The 20,576-nt window shown below is 41.8% G+C and overlaps 1 protein-coding gene across 2 annotated transcripts in view; it reads left to right on the top strand.

Moving 5' to 3' along the window:
• The window catches only part of LOC145360694 (E3 ubiquitin-protein ligase ARIH1), a 64,547-nt gene that overhangs the window by 16,429 nt on the left and 27,542 nt on the right, over nt 1–20,576 (top strand). The window contains exon 4 of one of the 2 annotated variants that reach the window (XM_080216054.1): nt 747–809. The exons of the other annotated variant lie outside the window; for it this stretch is intronic. Within the exon in view, the coding sequence (XP_080072180.1) occupies nt 747–809 (63 nt within the window). The remainder of the gene's footprint in view (nt 1–746; nt 810–20,576) is intronic. 2 annotated transcript variants of the gene reach the window in all.

Here is a 20,576-nt window from a genome sequence, read left to right on the forward strand (position 1 = left end):
TGCTATCCAAAGTGAATCAACCTGGCTGCTCTGCTTGGTGTATCCTGTATGAATGATTTATTAGTTGGTTCGTATATCAGTTTCCACGTTGAACTGGTATCGTTTAACGCAGTGCGACACTGGAGTTCACGCTGTATTAACAAATTAACATACCCTAAACTCAGAGAGGAATAAACCCTATTGGTTACTCTGGTCTGTCGTGCTGGTTAAAATGGCTCTAGAAAATTGCTGATGTCCCATACGCTGTGAAAACACAACAGATTAAGTTTGTGGTGAGATCTCTAATATATTGGAGTATAATTTATAAAGATGAAGTTTAAAAAATGTTCTCGCCTGCACATTCAGAATATGCACCTTTCGCATTTGAAGTTTTTTCCAACTCCCTCCACCTCTCCCCAAAACCAAGTTATTTTTCACCCCTCTCCTCCTGAATCTCCTAATAGGGTTATGCCAGGGGCATCCTCCTTGCCAGACCCGAGTGTTTTTGCTTTACTTTTAAGACAGAACATCTCCCATTGGACAGGCCCATGCACTGTGCAGGACATGGAATTGGAGGTAAATTTTTAATAAGGCAGAGGTTTAGATACTTTGGATTGGAAATGCAAATTATGTAAAGTTTAATACATTTATAGACATTTTTAATTTTAATCATTTGCTTTAATAATTGTATAACACGTAGAAATTGACAATAGTGGTGTTGTAGCATAAAGCAATGAAGGTGGAAACCAGTCTCATTCTCTTATTAGAAAGAAGAAAATGGGGGGTCTGGAAGCGCCACTAGGATCACTAACTCAGTATCAGATTGCCAGGTAGGGTGGAGATTATAAAGCTCTGTACAGTGTATGGGGTGGCACCTTGTATTGAAAATAATGCATTTCTTTGATAACTATCAATATTGTGGTCAATATTGATTGGTTTTAGCTCCCGGGGGTTTCCTGCTGGTACTCTGAATTCTAAATGCTTCCTATTCCAATTGCCTTTGGTGTGGCACTGTGGGTATGAACCAATCACTTCACTGAATCAATAGCAATGTGCCATTCTAAATGTTTAATTAGTGAAAATTTCCATTAAGTGTGCCACCCCTAGTATAGTATAGTAATCGGTTTGAGTTTGCTATGTAGTCTATCAAAAAAACTCGTTGATTTCCCCCTCACATGGAGGAGAATTCTCTCTGAACTGATGAGTAGGAATACAAATGAGGGTGAAGTTTGTACCTTTTCTTGTCTTGCTCCTCCACATTCCGCTTTAACATATTGGCTATCTCTGGGATGAAATGAACTGTTTTTATTCCTGAGAAGAGACTTTTAAGTTGCTATGAGGCATTCCATCTCCTGGTTTAGACCGAGACAAATTAAACTTGCTGAACCTGCAGCCAAAGCTGTGGCCTTTGTGCCTTGACCACGATTTAAGGTATGATTTGCATTGAGCTCTTTGGTTTAATAAACTAAATTGTTTGTCCCACTGAAATGATTAGAAACCTGAAATTGGCTATTAAATAATGTGCATTTGATCATAGTGTGCCTAAACTCTTGAAGCTTCAGCTTGTATTTCACATTGAAGGTTTTGGTCATAAGAGTCCAAGAAGTATTCTGTGCTGATGTTTGCGTAGGAAATTGAGAAATTTAATTACATTGTTTTTAATTAGATTTTTCTGCACTTTCTAAGGCAGTTTCACATTAAGTTTGTGGTACATTAGACATTTCTTACAAGTCACTCATTCAGATTGGTGGTCTTTACAGTTACATCTATGGAGTACCTTTACTTCAGTGGGGAAAAAGTAACTTGTTGGTCAAACACATCATAGAACATAGAACATTACAGCGCAGAACAGGCCCTTCGGCCCACAATGTTGCGCCGACCAGTTAAAAAAACAATGACCCTCTAACCTAAACCAAACCCTTACCATCCATAAACCTATCCACGGATCTCTTAAACGCCCCCAAACTAGGCGCATTTACAACTGCAGCAGGCAGGGCATTCCAATCCCTTACCACCCTCTGGGTAAAGAACCTACCCCTGACATCTGTCCTATATCTACCACCCCTTAATTTAAAGCTATAAATAGCTATCATAATTCATTCAAACACTGAATCCACAGCAGGGAAGGTTGGAAATGGGGTTTGTGGAATACTGCACCTGAAAGATAAATCTTCTGCTGGATTCCATATACTACATGCAGCAGAATATACCCTTTCCAAAGTTAGTGCTCACCAGGGGGGAGCTTCATGTTGGGCCTGAGGAAGAGTTATTTGAACTGTATATTAGTTTTAATTGTAAAGTTTAGATAACACGTGGAATTAGTATACTGGCATGATCTTGTGTATTTTTACTAGACCAGGGTTTCCTGTAAGGTTGCAAAGTTCACTCCAAGTCACTCACTAATCCTGTCTTGGAAATATATCACCGTTCCTTAACCCACACTACATGGACGGTAGCGATTCGAGAAAGCAGCTCACCACCACCTTCCCAGGGATAAGTAGGGATGAGCAATAAATTCTGGCCAGCCAGCGACGCCCATGACCTATGAATGAATAAAAAAGTATATGTTAGGTGGCTGAAGGACAGTGATGTTTTGAGGTACCATGCAGTTTGTGTCAACAACTGTGGAGCCCCTGACATCAGTATCATATTTGGACTCTGTAGCACAAGTAAAACAGTTATAAACTGAACCAAATTTAACCCAGACAGGAAAGTTGACCTTAATGTGTAATTGTTACAAGGAATTGTGTGGATGTCTGTTAGAATGAGGGTGTTAACTTGCATGTAAGTAACATGCTAGGTATGTTATAACCTATCAAGGTAGGTAATAAAGAGAATAGACATGGGGTTGTTAACACTAGTCAGGTACCATGATGTTGCAGAGAAGTAAGTAATAGCCTAAGTGACATTTTACTTTTGCAACTTATGTCAGAAATCCCTAATTGAGGAAAGCAGCTACTCTGACACAAGATGCCATTAATCTTCCCACACCAGCTGCTGTACTGGCATCATTAGAGCCTTGGATCATAAGTGTTCCTGAAGAATTTCTGCAACTTTCTCTTCCCCAGAAACAAATGACTCAAACGTTAAGCAGCTGTTGAATCTGTTGACTGTTTAAGCATGGCCTGTGCTTGACAAAATGTACCTAATCCATTCCCACCATTCATTAGCACACAGACCACAGCACATTAATGATTGTCAAGCATTCCTCAGCATTAATTTCAGCAGGGGCAATTACTAACCCTGATGGAGGTATCTGGGGGTCTGACATGGGAAAAGGCTGCATCTTTAAGCACCATCATTCATCACTTTGCACATAAATTTGATATTAAAAAAAAGGCACAGCAGGTTGCCTAAGAGATGACATTTAAATGTTAGACAAGCCAGAGCATAATGGTTCTTGGTTCAATTGAAGATAACATTTCAAGGAACTTCTGACCTGGAATGCCCTTGTGCTGTGTTTAAAACCGACAATGTGATGTTACTGAAGCCTAATGGAAAAGTGTTCTATGAAATGCTGGTTTACATTAAATTGCAGTTATTACCCATATGTTGCAATGTTCTGGCTTCCAACAAAAGAGCAAAGAAAATTACAGCGCAGTAACAGGCCCTTCGGCCCTCCAAGCCTGCACCGACTATGCTACCCGACTGAGCTAAAGCCCTCTATCCTTCTGGGGACCATATCCCTCTATTCCCATCTTATTCATGTATTTGTCAAGAAGCCCTTTAAAAGTCACTATCATACCTGCTTCCACTACCTCCCACTGCAACGAGTTCCAGGCACCCACCACCCTCTGTGTTTTAAAAAAAAACTTGCCTCGTGCATCTCCTTTAAACCTTACCCCTCGCACTTTAAACCTATGCCCCCTAGTAATGGACTCTTTCACGCTGGGAAAAAGCAGAAGCTTTGTACAAACACAGCTCTGATCTGGAGTATAGGTATTTACTGAGTGGCTATTTTCAGTCTGTGGTCTTGATAAGTTAATGGTCATTTTTCAGAATGCAGCGCACAGGCATTTGTGCTTCACCGACAGCAGTATTTTAAAATTCTTCCAAACACAAGATGGAGCCTTGCAAACTGCAGTTGCGAGTCCTGTTCATTGTGCAAGCCACACAGATTTCTCTAATTCTAGCAGAAATGTGGGACACTACCAACTAACAGTAATCTCAAAGTCTGAAATATGCATTAGATAAATGAAATTCATAATAGAAATACTGTCCAAGCTATATCTCCCCATTCTGTAAGTATTTGAATTTCTGGGATTTGTTGACTACAGTCAACATATGAATTAGGAGCAGAAGTCGGCCATTCAGCCCCTCGAGCCTGCTCCACCATTCAGTAAGATCATGGTTGATCTGAGTATGGCCTTTTCTTTCCTACCCCTATACTGTGACTCCCTCATCAATCAATAATCAATCTAATTTCCACTTTTTCCTATTTCTTTTTCATTGGGTGTTTACCAACCTTGGAGTAACCAAAATAGTTGACCTTAGTAAACAATCCCCATTTGTTTAATAAGTTGAGGTTTCCAGCACATGCTTTTGTATCGCTGCCGAGCTGTTGTCATCTTGTTTAACTTGCCACAAACTGGGGGACAATCCATTTACAAACAAAGAAAAATAATTCTAATTTTCTGCTGCACTTTGAAGCAGTGCTTCTAATTTGACAAAATAAAAGCAAATTAGTGCAGATGCTGGAATCTAAAGCTTTGACAAAGGGTCATCTGGACTCAAAATGTCAGCTCTTTGCTCTCCCTACAGACGCAGCCAGACCTGCTAAGATGTTCCAACCCTTACTCTTTTGGCTTTCTAATTTGACTCCTGGGTGGCCTAGTTCTAATTTTAAGGCTATCCTCTGGTTCTGGATTCCACTAACATAGAGAACAGTTTCTCATACCATATCAAATGTTATTGTTCTAAACATCTCCATTCAATCACACCTCAGGCGCTGAACTCTAGGAATACAAACCAACTTCATGCAATCTGCTGCTATCATTTAAGTCTTAAATCCTTGAATAAGTTTTGTGAACCTGCCAATACCCCTTCCAACTCCAATATATCTTTTATTGAAGATTGGTGTGCAAAATAGACTGCTGTACTTCAGATGGGGTTTGATTATCAGTTCTGTGATATAAACCATCATTCTATTGGGTCTTTTGTACTTGTGCACTAACTTTTAGTTATTTGTGAACTTAGGGACTTGCATTGCTTTGCTCTTCCAAAGCTTCTAGTCTCTCGCCATTAATAAAATATTTAATTTGACCTACTTGTAATTGGATTTCTCTCACCTTGGGCTCCATCTGACATAGTTTTGCTTAAACCTGCATATGCCTCTTCTGAAATTTAGTTGCACATCTTGCTGTGTAACTATTTTCTGTTGATGAATTAGTTTTCACCATGGACATATGTTTCTCGTGCAGGGATGCAATAGAATCTTTCCTGTCACTACAGCAAAGTGGCTCAAGTGCATTGAGACATTTCACGGGGTCAGACTATATGTAAGTTGTTTAAGTATGAGGAGTGAGCTGATTGAGATGGTTTGAAATGACAATGGCATTTGATCTAATTTGGATGCTGTCTGTGATTTCAGATCCATTCTAAGAACCAGGTTACACTGGCCCACGTGAAGTAAATCTTTGTGTGTTAAAAGGAGGTTGCCTCCAGATATATTCGCACAGCTTTGCTCTCATGTGGGATCAGAAGAGCCCATAGAACACTGCTCTATTGGAACTGCTTAGAGGGTAAATGGTGCTGAGTAACTGCTGGAATGCTGAGCATGCAGATTGTAGGACAATGAATGTATTCACAATAGACTATGCTGGCCAGGGAGATGCTGGTTATTTTGAAAGGTGTTCCTGAGAATGGATCGTCCAAGATGCATCCTATAGGTCTTCTCAATTCTGATCCTTGACCAGATTGAAATCAGGCTTAATTCTAAAACTTTTGTTTTCTGAGGCACCATATCACACTGTTCCCTTGCTTTAAACTGAGCTGTTTTCCAATGCAGAAAGAACACACTGTTCTTAATTCACAGTAAATTAGTATTTCGTTGCACATCTTACTCTGCAGCTATTAATAAATTATTTTCACCATGGACATATTTTCAACCCTGTTGAAGCCTGTTAATGCTTCTGTCAGTGGCTAGATCCCATCCTCTGGCACAGTAATCAACGAGAACATTGAAACTTTTACATTCAGTGGAGTGAAAACCAGCTTTTGAAAATTATTATGGTTTCATCACCAGTTCACTGCTACTTTCGTGTCTTCAAAAACAAATATTTTCACAAAAGACAGTCTCCAAATACCTTGTTCCAGCTGTCAAAGATAGGGAACGCTGTTGCAATGTCTCAAACTAGCAAATCAAAGTTGTTTCTTGAAGGGAACGATGAACTGGGGCCTTCTCTTCTGCTCCGGTGGAAGTAAAGGATCTGCTGGTTTCATTGAGGAGTCTTTCTCCCGTAGTAGCTAATATCCCTTCTTTAATCAAAGTTACAGGAAACGGTGATCCAGCCTTTCATTCATTTTGTGCATGTGCAGCTTTGTTTTGTGCAAGTGGGCTTCCTATATTTAACTGCAGTGGCAGCCAAAATTAACCCTCAATTATATTGTGTTTTGGAATATACCAAGTGTGTTTTGAGATGCTTTATAAATGCAAATCTTTTATATCTGCCATGGATCAGTTGGTAGTCCTCTCGTCTCAGTTACAATCTCCTGGGTTCATTTCCCATTCAGTGACTTACTCTCCAGTGTTGTCCTGATGGAGTGCTGCACGGTCGGAGGTATCTTCTTTCGAATTAAACCTAGACACCCTCCTGCCTGGTTGGATAGATGTAAAAAAAAAAATAAATCCCATGACACCCTACTGTCCTGGCCAAGATTTATTCCTCAACGACATCATACACATCTGGTCATAATCACATTGCTGTTGTGGGAGTTTACTGAGCACATATTAGCTGTCACATTTTCTACATCACAGCACCAACTGCACTTATGTACTTAATTGGCTGGAAGCTGCTTTGACGTATCTGGAGTTTGTGAAAAATACTAGTTTTTACATAGAAATATATATAGAAAATAGAGGAATAGGCTATTTGACCGTTCGATCCTGCCCCTTCATTCATTCTGTCAAATCCCTTTAGCCCCAAGAGCCATATATTGAAATATCTCAGTTTTGGCCTCAACTACTTTCTACAGATTCACTACCCTTTGGGTGAAAAAAATTCTCCTTGCCTCAGTCCTAGAAGATTTGCACCTTATGCTCAAACTATAACCTTTAGTTCTAGACTACCCCAATATTGGGAACATTCTTTCTGAATTTATCATGTCTAACCCTGTTAGAATTTTATACATTTCTGAGATCCCCCCTCATTCTCCTAAACTCCAATGAATATAATCCTAACCAATTTAGGAACTGCCATCCCATGAATCAGTCTGGTACACCTTCGCTGCACTCCCTCTAAAGCAAGGACAACCTCTTCAGTTAAGGACACCAAAACTGCATGTGGTATTCCAAGTGTGGCCTCACCAACGCTCTATACAATTGCAGCAAAACATCCCTATCCCTATGATCAAATCCTCTCTTTATGAACTTTCTTGCCTGCTGTGCCTGCACACTTACTTTCAGCAACTGATGCATGAAGACACCAAGGTCTCACTGAGTACCTGCTTTTCTCAATTTGCACCCATTCAAATAATCTGTCTTCCTATTGTTGCTACTGAAGTGGATAACCTCATGTTTATTCACATCATGCTGCATATGACCACTCAGTCAGCCTGTCCAAATCATGCTGAAACATTTCTGCGTCCTCCTCATAGCTCATTGTCCCACCCAACTTTGTATTATCTGCAGTTTTGGAGATAATATTGCCTTGTCCAAATCATTAGTATTAATTGAACAGTTGGGGTCCCAATACAGATCCCTGTGGTACCCCACTGGTCACTGCCTGCTAATTGGGGAAAAAAAACAATTTATTCCAACTCTTTGCTTTTCGTCGGCTAACCAGCTTTCTATCCCTCTTGAGACATCATCTTCACTCCATGCATTTTAATCTCGCGTAGTAATCTGCTATGTGAGATCTTGTTGGAAGTCTTTTAAAAAAAAACCACATTTCTCCAGTTCTCCCTGGTCAACTCTAGTTACATCCTCAAAGAAATCCAGTTGATTTGTTCAGCATGATTTTCCTTTTGTAAATCCATGCCAACTTTGACTAAGCTACCAGTTTCCAAATGCTGCGCTATGCAATCCTTGAAAATGGACGCTAGCAACTTCCCCAGTACCAACATTAGGCTTAGTGGTTCTATAGTTCTTTTCTCTCTTTGAATAATGGGTTTACATTAGCTACCATCTGATCTGTACCATTCCAGAACCCAAATGAACAGATCCATCAATGGATCTATATTTCCAGGGTCACTTCCTTAAATACTCTGGGATGAAGATTATCAGGCTCTGGAGATTTATCCACCTTCAACCCCATTAATTTTCCCAGAACCGTTCCTTGAATGCTGATTTCCTTCAGCTCCTCACTAAAACTTGTTTTTCTCAGAACTTCTGGTACATTATTCTTTGTGAAGACAGAAACAAAGTACAAACTTAGTTATTTCCCATATGATGTTTCCTTCATATTCCTTCAAGTTTGTGAACAAATTCTCTTTTACAAAGCTGAAGTCTGTGAAATTTAAACTTTCTGCAAAGTGCAATTTCTCTAAACTGCCAAAATTCTGTCACTGAAGTGAAAATAGTGTTTGTACTTACAGCTCCTTAACATTCAAAAGATTAATGATTCTTATGCTCAATTCTACAGAAGCAAAGCACACTTGAAATTATATGTTGCAGCTGATAGTGAAAGAACTTTGTCCAAACCATGAAATTGTCTGTTTAGCTAAATTTTATGAATGGTTTTGGAAGGAAGTTACCAGTTGCAGAAGTAATATTAAAAACTTCTTTGAGGTGGCATTATGCAAAAGTAAAAGAACAGAAGCTGACATCGTAGAAGCATAGACCACTATTTTATGACCTCACTCAGGCAAGGCTTGTAAAATCCCACCCGAGGCCAATGGAGAATTCCATTCTTCGAGTGTTGCTGGCCATGATGCCAGGGTGGTGAGGCGGTAAAATTCCAGCCACAGAAACTAGAAGCAGGAGGAGGCCATTTGGCCCTTTTTGTGTCTGCTTCTTCATTCATCCTGGTGATGGCTATCATTGAATTCACTATCCTGATTTTTGGCCCCCCCCAAATCCCTTGATCCCTTTAACCCCAAGACCTATATCTAATTTATTTTTGAGATCAGACAATGTTTTGCCCTCAACTTCATTCTGTGGTAGTGAATTCCACACATTCGCTACCCTCTGGGTGAAGAAATTTCTCCTCGCCTCAATTCTAAAAGATTTACTCCTTATCCTCAAACTACCCCCTCTAATTCTGCCACCACCACCACCATTGGGGACATACTTTCTGAATCTACTCTGTCTAACCCTGTTAGAGTTTTATAAGTTTCTGTGAGATCCCCTCTTCACTCTTAAACTCCAGTGAATATAATCCTACCTGCCTTAATATCTCCACATATGACAGCCCCGCCACCCCAGGAATGAGCCTGGTAAATCTTCGCTATGCTCCATCTGGCAAGGACGCCTGTCGTCAGATAAGGACACCAAAACTGCGCACACTGCTCCAGGGGTGGCCTCAGCAATGCTCTATATTTGCAGAAAAACATCCCTATCCCTATACTCAAATCCTCTCGCTATGAAGGTGAACATACCATTAGCCTTCTCTACTGCCTGCAACATTGGAATGGTGGTGATTGTCAACTCAAAAGGAGAATTTGTCTGATGTCACTAAAAGACAAGAGTCAGGTCTTCCAACAACTCATGCACACCAGCAGCTTTCATTACCTGCTTGTGTTTGAACTTCTGTATGCAAAGGAACATAATCCCTGAAAATTCCACCTGAACAGCACAGCCACAGAAGCGGTAATATAAAGTTGAAGTGCCTTCATTTTTTTGCAGCTTTTATGGAATGATTCAAAATAAGGAGGAGCTTTGATGCTCTGGAATAAATATGAAAGTCTGACTACAACTAGCAACTTGCACTGTCTGGCCAGGATCTCTGAGGGATGAAAGGACTAACTTTTCAGCTGATGTTGAAAGTGAGTTTGTGACTTCCAACTAGTCAATGTCTAAAGTAGCAGAAAAGGGGGATGCCTTCAGTATTTTGCTCCTTCTCAAAGCTGACTAAGTTGGACCAGCTTCCCAACTCTCCTGACTACCTTGTGACTGCATGGCCTTCTTTGAGTGTATGAAATTTGTACCCAAAAGAATGTCCCAACTCCTCCATTTTCTCCTTCCTGCTTTACAAAAGCCTGAAACTGAATACAATGAATATGAATAATTTACCTTTCCTCTTGATCTTTAGCCAATTCAGAACTCCGCCCTCATTTTTATAAAAAGCTTTACTTTCGGAGTGTCAGCTGTGGGATAATAGATAACGAACAGTTGAAGGATTACTCACCAGTTTAGCACTCTTGTATGCTTTATCACTGTTAATCATAGTTTTTAACGTTCTTACCCGGGGTGTGGGTGTCGCTAGGTGGCCAACATTTTTACTGCCCATCCGTAACCATAGAATCTGTACCGTGCAGGAGGAAGCCATTTGGCCTATCAAGTCTGTACTGACTCTCTGAAAGAGCAATTTACCCAGAACCTGCCCCTGCCCATCTCTGTGCCATCTTGCTATCCATGAGAAGGTGATGGTGTGATACCACCTTGAACTGCTGCAGCCTATAGGTTACACCCACCATACTGTTGGGGAGAGAGTTCCAGGATTTTGGCCCATCAACAGTGAAGGAACGGCAATAATTGCATCTGTTGCCTTTGCCTCTGTGGTGGTAGGGGTAATGGATTTGGAAGGTTCTGTCAGAAGACCCTTGGTGAGTTCCTGCAGTGCGTACATGCAGCTGCCAATGTGCGTTGGGTTAGAGTGAGTTGATGTTGAAGGTACTAACCAAGTGTCCTGAGTAGTGTTGACCTTGAATATTTTTAGAGCTACACTCATCCAGGCAAGTGGAGACTATTGTATCATCAACTTTTACAAATGCACAACAGAAAGCATTCTTTCTGGTTGCATCACAGCTTGGTATGGCTCCTGCTCTGTCCAAGACTGCAAAAAAACTACAAAGTGTTGTGAAAGAAGCCCAGTCCGTTACATAAACCAGCCTCCCATCCATTGACTCTGTCTATGCTTCCTACTGCCTTGGAAAAGCAGCCAGCATAATCAAGGTCTCCACTCACCCCAGACATTCTTTTTTTCCACCACTTTCTGTTGGGATAAAGATACAAAAGTCTGAGGACACGTGCCAACCAACTCAAAAACGGCTTCTTCCCTCTTGCCATCAGACCTTTAAATGGACTCACCTCATATTAAATTGATCTTTCTCTATATCCTAGCTACGACTGTAACATGTTCTGTACTTTTTCTTCTCTATGTACGGTATGCTTTGTATAGCGCACAAGAAACAATACATTTCACTGTATACTAATACATGGGACAATAATAAATTGTCTTGACTTGGGTCTTGCAGGTGGTGAACAAGCTTTAGGGAGTCAGGAAGTGAGTTATTCTCTCCCAGAATTCCCAGCCTCTGACCTGCTCTTAGAATCATAGAATAGAATCCCTACAGGAGGAGGACATTCGGCCCATCAAGTCTGTACCAACTGTTGTCTCACCCAGGCTCTTACCGTAAACCCTATACACTAGGGTCAATTTAGCCTGACTAATCAACTTAACCTGCACATCTTTGCTCTCGTAGCCACAGTATTTATATGGCTAATCCATTTTGGTATTGAGCCGATGGTAGCCCCCAGACTGTTAATGGATCGGAAGATGTTCAGTGATGGCAGTGTCATTGGTTGTCAAAGGGTGGTGGTTAGGGTTGCAGGGTCATTGTTTGGCATTTGTGTGGCATGAATGGTACCTGCCACTTGTCAACCCAAGCCTGAATGTTGTCTCGGTTTTGCTGTGTTTGGGCATGGACTGCTTCAGTACATGAGTTGCAAATGGTGCTGAACATTATGCAATCATCAGCGAACATCCTCACTTTTCTCCATATAATGGAGAGAAGGTTATTGATTAAGCAACTGAAGATGATGGGGCCGAGGGCATTACTGTAAGGAACTCTTGCAATGAATCCTAGGACTGAGATGGTTGACGTTGAATAATCACAATCATCTCTTGTGTTTGGTATGACTCCAGCTTATTTTGCTAGGACTCCTTTATGCCACACTTTATGTAAAAGGTAGTCACACTTCCCGCAACTCAAGTTCAGCTCTTGTCCATGTTTCTAGTGCAGTAATGAATTGAGGAGCTGAATGGCACAGGCATCCAAAATAAGTACCAGTGAGCAGATTACTGCTGAGCAAATGCCACTTTTAGCACTACAAATGTCCCTTTCCATTGCTTTATTGATGATCTAGTAGACTGTTTGGCAGTAATTGGCCAGGTAATTGACCTGCTTTTTGTGGACAAGACATACCGGAACAGTTTTCCACAATGCCAAGTAGATTCCTGTGTTGGAGCTGTACTGGAGCAGCTTGACTAAGGGCACGGACGATTCTGAAGATCTCTTCTGCTTGTGGACTAATGTTGTCAGGGCCCATAACCTTTGTGTACCCAGTGCCTTCAGCCATTTCCTGATATCATGTGCGGTGCATCAAAATGGCTGAAGACTGGCATCTGTGATACTGGGGACCTCGGAGGTAGAAATGGATCATCCACTCAACACTTCTAGCTGAAAGTGTGATCTTTTGTGCTGATATTGTATTCCCTCATCAATAATAGGGTATTTGTGGAGCTTGTTAGTTGTTTAATTGTCCACTACTATTCATAACTGGATGTGGCAAGATTGCAGAACTTGTATCTGATTTGTTGGTTGTTGAATTGCTCAGCTCCGTACGTTACACTCTGCTTTTGTTGTAGTCTTGTGTTGTAGCTTCATCAAGTTGACACCTTATTTTTTAAGAATGCCTGGAGCTGCTCCCAGCATGTCCCCTGCACTCTTTATTGACCAGAGTTGATCCCCTGACTTGATGGAAATGATAAAGTAGGGTACACTAGAAGGTTCACTAGGCTGATACTGGAGATGAGGGGGCTAGCCTATGAAGAGAGACTAAATAGACTGAGTCTGTACTCGTTGGAGTTTAGAAGGCTGAGGGGGGATCTTATAAAGACGTATAAGATAATGAAGGGAGTGGATAGGGTAGAGTTAGAGAGATTCTTCCCGCTCAGAAAGGACAGCAGGACTCGAGGGCACAGCCTCAAGATAAGGGGGGGTGAGTGCAGTATAGATCAGAGTTGAGGAGGAACTTCTTCACTCAAAGGGTGGTGAATCTCTGGAATTCTCTGCTCGTTGAAGTGGTGGAGGCTACGTCGCTGAATATATTTAAGTCACGGGTCGACAGGTTTCTGATAGGGGAATTAAGGGTTATGGGGAGAAAGCGGGAAAGTGGAACTGAGCCACTTCAGATCAGCCATGATCTTATTGAATGGTGGGGCAGGCTCGAAGGGCTAGATGGCCTACTCCTGCTCCTATTTCTTATGTTCTTACGTGCTGGGCCATATGGTTGCAGATTGTGGTTGTATCTAATTCTGCTAATGATGCCCCACACTGCCTAATGAATGCACATTTTTGAGTTGCTATGTTTGTTTGAAATCTTTTCTTTTTAACGTTGTGTTAGTGCCATAGTATACACACATCCGCAGTGTAAGGACAGGGCTCCCAGTGGTGGAAACAGAGACCCCCATAGCATTGAAGTATTTTAAATGTGTACTTGTGATGCCAAGGCATACAAGGCTATGGACCCAGTGGTGGAAATGGGATTTGATTAGTTAGATGGTTTGTCTTTGACCAGCACAGATGTGATGGGCTGAAGGGCCTTTTTCTGTGCTGTAGACCTCTATGGTTCCATAAGGACTATGCACTGGTCACTCTTACCAAAACTGTGATGGATAGATACCTCTGTGATGGATAGATTGGTGAGGGGCCATTCTATGTCCTAGCCACACTTGGTGCTTCTTCCAAATGGTGTTCAACTTGGATGAGTATTGATTCATCAGCTGAGTGAATCAGAAGGTACTTATCAGTGCCCATTTTTACCTGATGCTATGAGACATCATGGGATCCAGAGTCCATGTTGAGTTCCTGGGGCAAGTCTCCCAACTCGCCACTTCTGGTGGGACAGGACATACAGTAAGAAGTCTCACCACACCAGGTTGAAGTCCAACAGGTTTATTTGGTAACAAATGCCACTAGCTTTCAGAGCGTCGCTCCTTTGTCAGGTGAGTGGGAAGTTCTGGTCACAAATAGTGCATATAAAGCCACACACAGTTTACAGAATACTGATTAGAGTGTGAGTCTTTACAGCTATTCAAGTCTTAAAGATACAGACGGTGTGAGTGGAGGTAGCATTAAGCATAGGTTAAAGGATGTGTATTGTCTCCAGACAAGACAGTGAAATATTGCAAGCCCAGGCAAGTCATGGGGGTTAGAGATAGTGTGACATGAACCCAAGATCCCAGTTGGGGCCATCCTCGTGTGTGGAACTTGACTATCAGTTTCTGCTCAGCAACTCTGCGCTGTTGTGTGTCGTGAAGGCCGTCTTGGAGAACGTTTACCTGAAGGTCAGAGGCTGAATGCCCATGACCGCTGAAGTGTTCGCCAACAGGAAGAGAACAGTCTTGCCTGGTGGATGTCGGGCAGTGTTCATTCATCCATTGTTGTAGCGGCTGCAAGGTCTCCCAAATGTACCATGCCTCAGGACATCCTTTCCTGCAGTGCATCAGGTGGACAACGTTGGCTGAGTTGCAAGAGTATGTACCGTGTACCTGATGGATTCTGTTCTCACGTGAGATGGTCATCTTCATCAATGACATGTTGAAGACTCAAAGATGTCGTAGCTTCTCCACTCTGGAGAAGACGATGATGAAGACAAACATCTCACCAGGGCCATCCCACTTCTTGCCTTCAAACAACCGCACAACCTCAAACAGACCATTGTCTGCAGCAAACTACCCAGCCTTCGAGAACAGTGATCACAACACCACACAACCCTGCCACAGCAACCTCCTGCAAGACATGTTGGATCATCGACATGGATACCATCATCACACGTGAGAACACCGTCCACCAGGTACACAGTACATAATCTTGCAACTCGGCCAACGTTGTCTACCTGATACACTGCAAGAAAGGATGTCCCGCGGCACGGTACATTGGGGAGACCATACAGGCGCTCGGCAATCACCAGGCAAGGCTGTTCGCTTCCTGTTGGCGAACATTTCAGCGGTCATGGGCATTCAGCCTCTGATCTTCGGGTAAGCATTCTCCAAGACGGCCTTCACGACAGCGCAGAATCGCTGAGCAGAGACTGATAGCCAAGTTCCACACACGTGAGGACGGTCTCAACAGGGATCTTGGGTTCATGTCACACTATCTCTAACCCCCATGACTTACCTGGGCTTGCAACATCTCACTTACTGTCCTGTCTGGAGACAATACACATCCTTTAACCCGTGCTTAATGCTATTTCCACTACATTGTCTGCACCTTTAAGACTAGATGTAAATACTTGCATTCTAATCAGTATTCTGTAAACTGAGTGTGTGCCTTTATATACGCTGTCTGTGATCAGAACTCCCCACTCACCTGATGAAGGAGCAGCGCTCCGAAAGCTAGTGGTGGTTGTTACCAAATAAACCTATTGGACTTTAACCTGGTGTTGTGAGGCTTCTTATTATGTTTACCCCAGTCCAAAACCAGCATCTCCACATTGGGACAGGACATACCCAGAGATGCTAATAGTGTTGTAGTATCATGCTTATGGCATCGCGCATTGCAGACAATATCAAGTTGTTGTTTGACTGTACTGTGAGACAGTTTTCCCAATTTTGTCACAAGCCCCCAGATGTTAGTAAGGAGGACTTGATGCTTGTCTCAATGGACAAATGCAAAACATTCAGCAAACTTGGAAATTGCTGATTGACAAACATCAAAAAGATTGTCATTTTTGTTGCCTTCTAAACAACCTTCTCGCAATATTTTAATACCTTTGCTTCAACCTGTGGTTTTGACCAGAAAAGGCTTGAGGTTCAGTGATCATTCTGTAATAGCTGCAGAAAAGGAAACTTAGATCATTGAGTCTAGGCAATTATCTTAAAAGTGGCAGGCATCCCTTGCAACCTCCCTCGTTAGATATCTATAAAGGGCCTGTACATATGAAGTTTATCTTGTTTAAAAGTGGGTTACTTACCCTGGAGAGGTGAGTAACATAACTTTACTGAAGGTCAAGGGGACACCTTATTCCTGTATTTACTTTCTCTTTTCAGCAAGGTCTTTTTTGCATGATGTTTATCCACTGTTGGCAGATATTTCATTAAGAGCATCTACACCCTGTTCAAACAATTTCAGGAATCTATTGATTAAGAATATCTGCATGTGCGTTAGTGATGGAGGCAAAGCTGACTGTTCCAAGCTATAGTGAATATCTATTTCCACTACACGAGCTTTACAATTAATTTATTTGAATGTGTATTCATATTGAGTGTGTCCACAGTGGCTTACTCGGATCTTTACAGCCTTGGCTTTGCTGTTGTAGCTTTTATTTTCTTGCTAAGTAGGCGAGAGTTGTAGTGTCATCTTATGGAGCTTTGAAGAGTGACGGCTGGTTTGAGTTACTAAATTAGCCTGAGTGGCAGTAATTTGGAATTATGATAAATGGATTAGGATTGTTTCTCTCCAGTAATCTGGCCACTGCTTCAAGTTCAATAATCAACTTGACTGTCACGTGTAATCCATTCAGCAAGTGTAACATTGGTCAGAATTTCCTGGCTGTTTATACCCGCTGCCGCTGCAAGTGAAGACAGAACTTGGCCTTCAGCCAAAACCCACCAGTGTGAACAGCCGGAAAATTCTGCCCATCATCTGCTCACTGCATTAACCCAAGGAACCCTTTGAGCTGCTGAGGGTTGTATTTATCAAGTATGTTGGGTAACTGGTTTAGGATTGACTAAATATTTAACAATCCAAGACAAAATGATTTATTTCAGTCTTGAACCTGATGTCCAAGATACAAGCATTCAGCTAAATGGAGTCTGTGAAATATGTAGGTCAGCTGGAAAAGAATTGACTGAATTTCGTACAGATAGTCACTAAGTTATCTTGAATACCAGGCTAATAATGAACTACTACTTCATGGTCACTCCAAAAGCATTGCTTTACTAACCACCATTGAGTTTTAATTTTCATATGAGTGACACTGACTGTATAAATTTGTGGAGTTCACAATGTGAGGTGTCTGTATGTAATCTCTTGCATTCACCAAGTTCTTTTCCAGACCTACAGATGCTAAAATCAATTGAAAACTAGCAGTGTCAGTTGTCCAGAATTCCCCTCAAAATTGTCATTGAATCACAGATGGATGAACTTCACCAAATTTTGTTTCTGGAGCATCAGTAATTGCATAATGGGTAAAGTCCCAGATTAGAAAACTGCTGAATCATCTTTCCAGTAACTCCATGCCTTCGGGAAGTCTGGAATTGTAGATGTGGGGAATGAAATGAACCAGCATAACCACAATACAGACTTGATCGCAAATGTATTGGCCATAGATACCAATGTGGTAACTTGACTGCAACCTCACACTTTGCCCTACATACCTCTATCCCCTTCTCCATTCTGAATGCATCAAGCCCCTCTTGGTGTGTTAAGTCTATTTGCTTTAACCACACCAATGGAACTGATTTCAAACATTCTCTCCACTTTCTATAAACAAAAGTTGCTCCTGTATTATTATTATTTGAGTGATTTTGTATCTTGTGCCTCCTTGCTCAGTACTAATCCACACGTAGGAACAGTGTCTCCACATTCAAATATTGAATCCCTTCATTATTTTAAAACCCTTTATCAGAAAGAGCCCAAGTGTTCTCACTTTTTAATGATAGTTATGTGTTACATGCAAGTGATGTGTGGATTGAATGCAGGAAGTGGTATTTTAAGATCAGGAGGGCTATGTGTTTTTCTGCTGCCTCTTACAGTGGTGTTGGAGTTGATCCTCATCTTCTGGAATCTGAACAGATTTCTCATGGACAAACATTCAAAATGGAAGTCTAATAGTTTTCAAACCTAGCTGATATCAGCCTTGGAGTGCTGATGGAGATAGCGGAGGCATTATCTGTACTTTGCAGAGAATCTTGGGTTGACAAGTGGCAAGTAACATTCGCACCACAAAATGCCAAAACAATGACCATCACCAGTAAGAAACACTCTAACCACCGCCCCTTGACATTCAATGTTATAACCATTGTGGATGTGGTGCCAATCAAGCACTGTCCTCCTCTGTCAACATTCTTGGGGTTATTGTTGACCAGAAATTCAACTGGACTCACCACATAAACACAACGGCTAAAAGAGCAGGTCAGAGGCTAGGAGTATTGTGGTGAGTAACTTCCAACCTGTTGCCCCAAAGCCTGTCCTCCATTGACAAAGCACAAGTCAGGAATTTGATAGAATAGTCCTCACTTGCAGCTCGAACAACATTTAAGAAGCTTGATACCATCCAGGATAAAACAGCCTGCTTGATTGGCACCACATCCACAAACATCCAGTCCCTCCACTACTGTGTACCATGCGCAAGATGCACTGAGGCAAGTCACCAAGGCTCCTTAGGCAGCACCTTCCAAACCCACAATCACTTCCATCTAGGACGAGGGCAGCAAATACATGTGAACACCATCACCTGCAAGCTCCCCTCCAAGCCACTCACTGTCATGACTTGAAAATATATCGCCATTCCTTCACAGTCACTGGGTCAAAATCCTGGGATTCCCTCCCTAACGGCATTGTGGGTCAACCCACAGCACATGGACTGCAGTGATTCAAGAACGCAGCTCACCACCTTCTCAGGAGGCAGCTAGGGATGGGCAATAAATGCTGGCCAGCCAGCGATGAGTCGTGGGACATGGGCAATGAAAAAACAGTTCTTGCAAAGGGGAATTGTTCCAAATCTTTTGCATTTTTTTTTGAAACAATTGTGTGAAGTATAAACTGGGAAGTTATTGGCCATTTAGTCTTACCTTGGCTGGAGCTAAACCGCTAAAGTCCTTAACACAGGATGGGATTAGTGAACACTGGAGAAAGGCACGAGGCAGTCAGAGTAGTTACAACTTGACTAATTTATTAAATTAAACCTCAAATGTGTAGATAAAAGATTATAATGGATGTTGTATGTTTTGATACCCAGAGTTTTTGGTAAGAGCCTTGCTGTTAAAATTGTGTTTTCTTTTTGAGTGATGCTGGCTAGGCCATCATTTATTGCTCAGCTCTAGTTTCCCCTGAGCAAGTGGTCCAGTGCATGTGATACAAGTCTGTGGCTATGGTGGGAGTCCTAGAATGGAATCCCATGGTTAAGCATGACTGGGGACAAGAGGTAAATGCAGATTAAATAGATGCTCTCCCAATTGTTGGGTGTAGATAAAGGTGTCCAGGCGCTGTTCTGGGACCACTTTAGTTTTCCGTTTTTGATTTGATTTATTATTGTTACATGAATTAGTATACTGTGAAAAGTATTGATTCATAAGCGCTGTGCAAAAGCATACCGTTCATAGAGAAGGAAACAAAGTGCAGAATGTCGTATTACAGTCATAGGATGTAGAGAAAGAGCAACTTAATGCAAGGTAGGTCCATTCAAAAGTCCGATCGAAGCGTGGAACAAAAGTAAAGAATAGAATTAGAAGGTATGCTGCACACAGCTTGCAAGAAATCGCCACGCTTTGGCGCCATCTTATATAGATGATGGTGATTATGCTGAAGTTTCATAATACAGATTGAGGGCTTGGTAAACTGAAGATGAATGCAAGTAATTTCAGGGGCCATGAACAGGTTAGTGGATTGGGTGGATCAGTGTTTGATGCAGTTCACAGCATAGAAGTGGGAAACAGTGAAAGACAAATGTACCCCAGCGTGGAAGAACAGAAATCCAGGTGTGTGGGGACATGAATGTGACGAACTTAGAATCGCTACTGTGCAGAAAGAGGCCATTTGGCCCATGGAGTCTGCACTAAATCAGCATCTTACCCAGGTCTACCCCCAAATCCCTCTCCAACCTCCAGCACCCACCCGCACCATCTGCAAGACACAAGTCAGAAGTTGATAGAATACTGTCTGTTTGCCTGAATGAATGCAGAAACATTGAAAATAGGAGCAGGGATGGCCCATTTGACCACTTTCGCCTGCTGCATCATTTAGTATGATCATGTATCTCAATGCCATATTCCTGCTCTCTTCCTATCCCTGGATGGCTTACCCTCAATCCCATGTGCTTTAATTTTGCACACTAACCTCTTATGGGACTTTATCAAAAACTTTGTGAAAATCTAAATGCACCACATCCACTGGTTTACCTTTGTCTCTTCTATTAATAACATCCTCAAAATACAACCCACAAAATTTATTAAAAAAAAAGTTCTCAATGGCCCCACCTGCCACTTAATGCTGATCTATTCAGCCCACCTGAGGTATGACTCTCACCAAGGCTGAGCTGGAAAAACCCTTCC

The sequence above is a fragment of the Carcharhinus amblyrhynchos genome, chromosome 32 (genome assembly GCF_965287045.1).
Source record: "Carcharhinus amblyrhynchos chromosome 32, sCarAmb.v2.hapA, whole genome shotgun sequence".
In the NCBI taxonomy this organism is placed as follows: domain Eukaryota; kingdom Metazoa; phylum Chordata; class Chondrichthyes; order Carcharhiniformes; family Carcharhinidae; genus Carcharhinus; species Carcharhinus amblyrhynchos.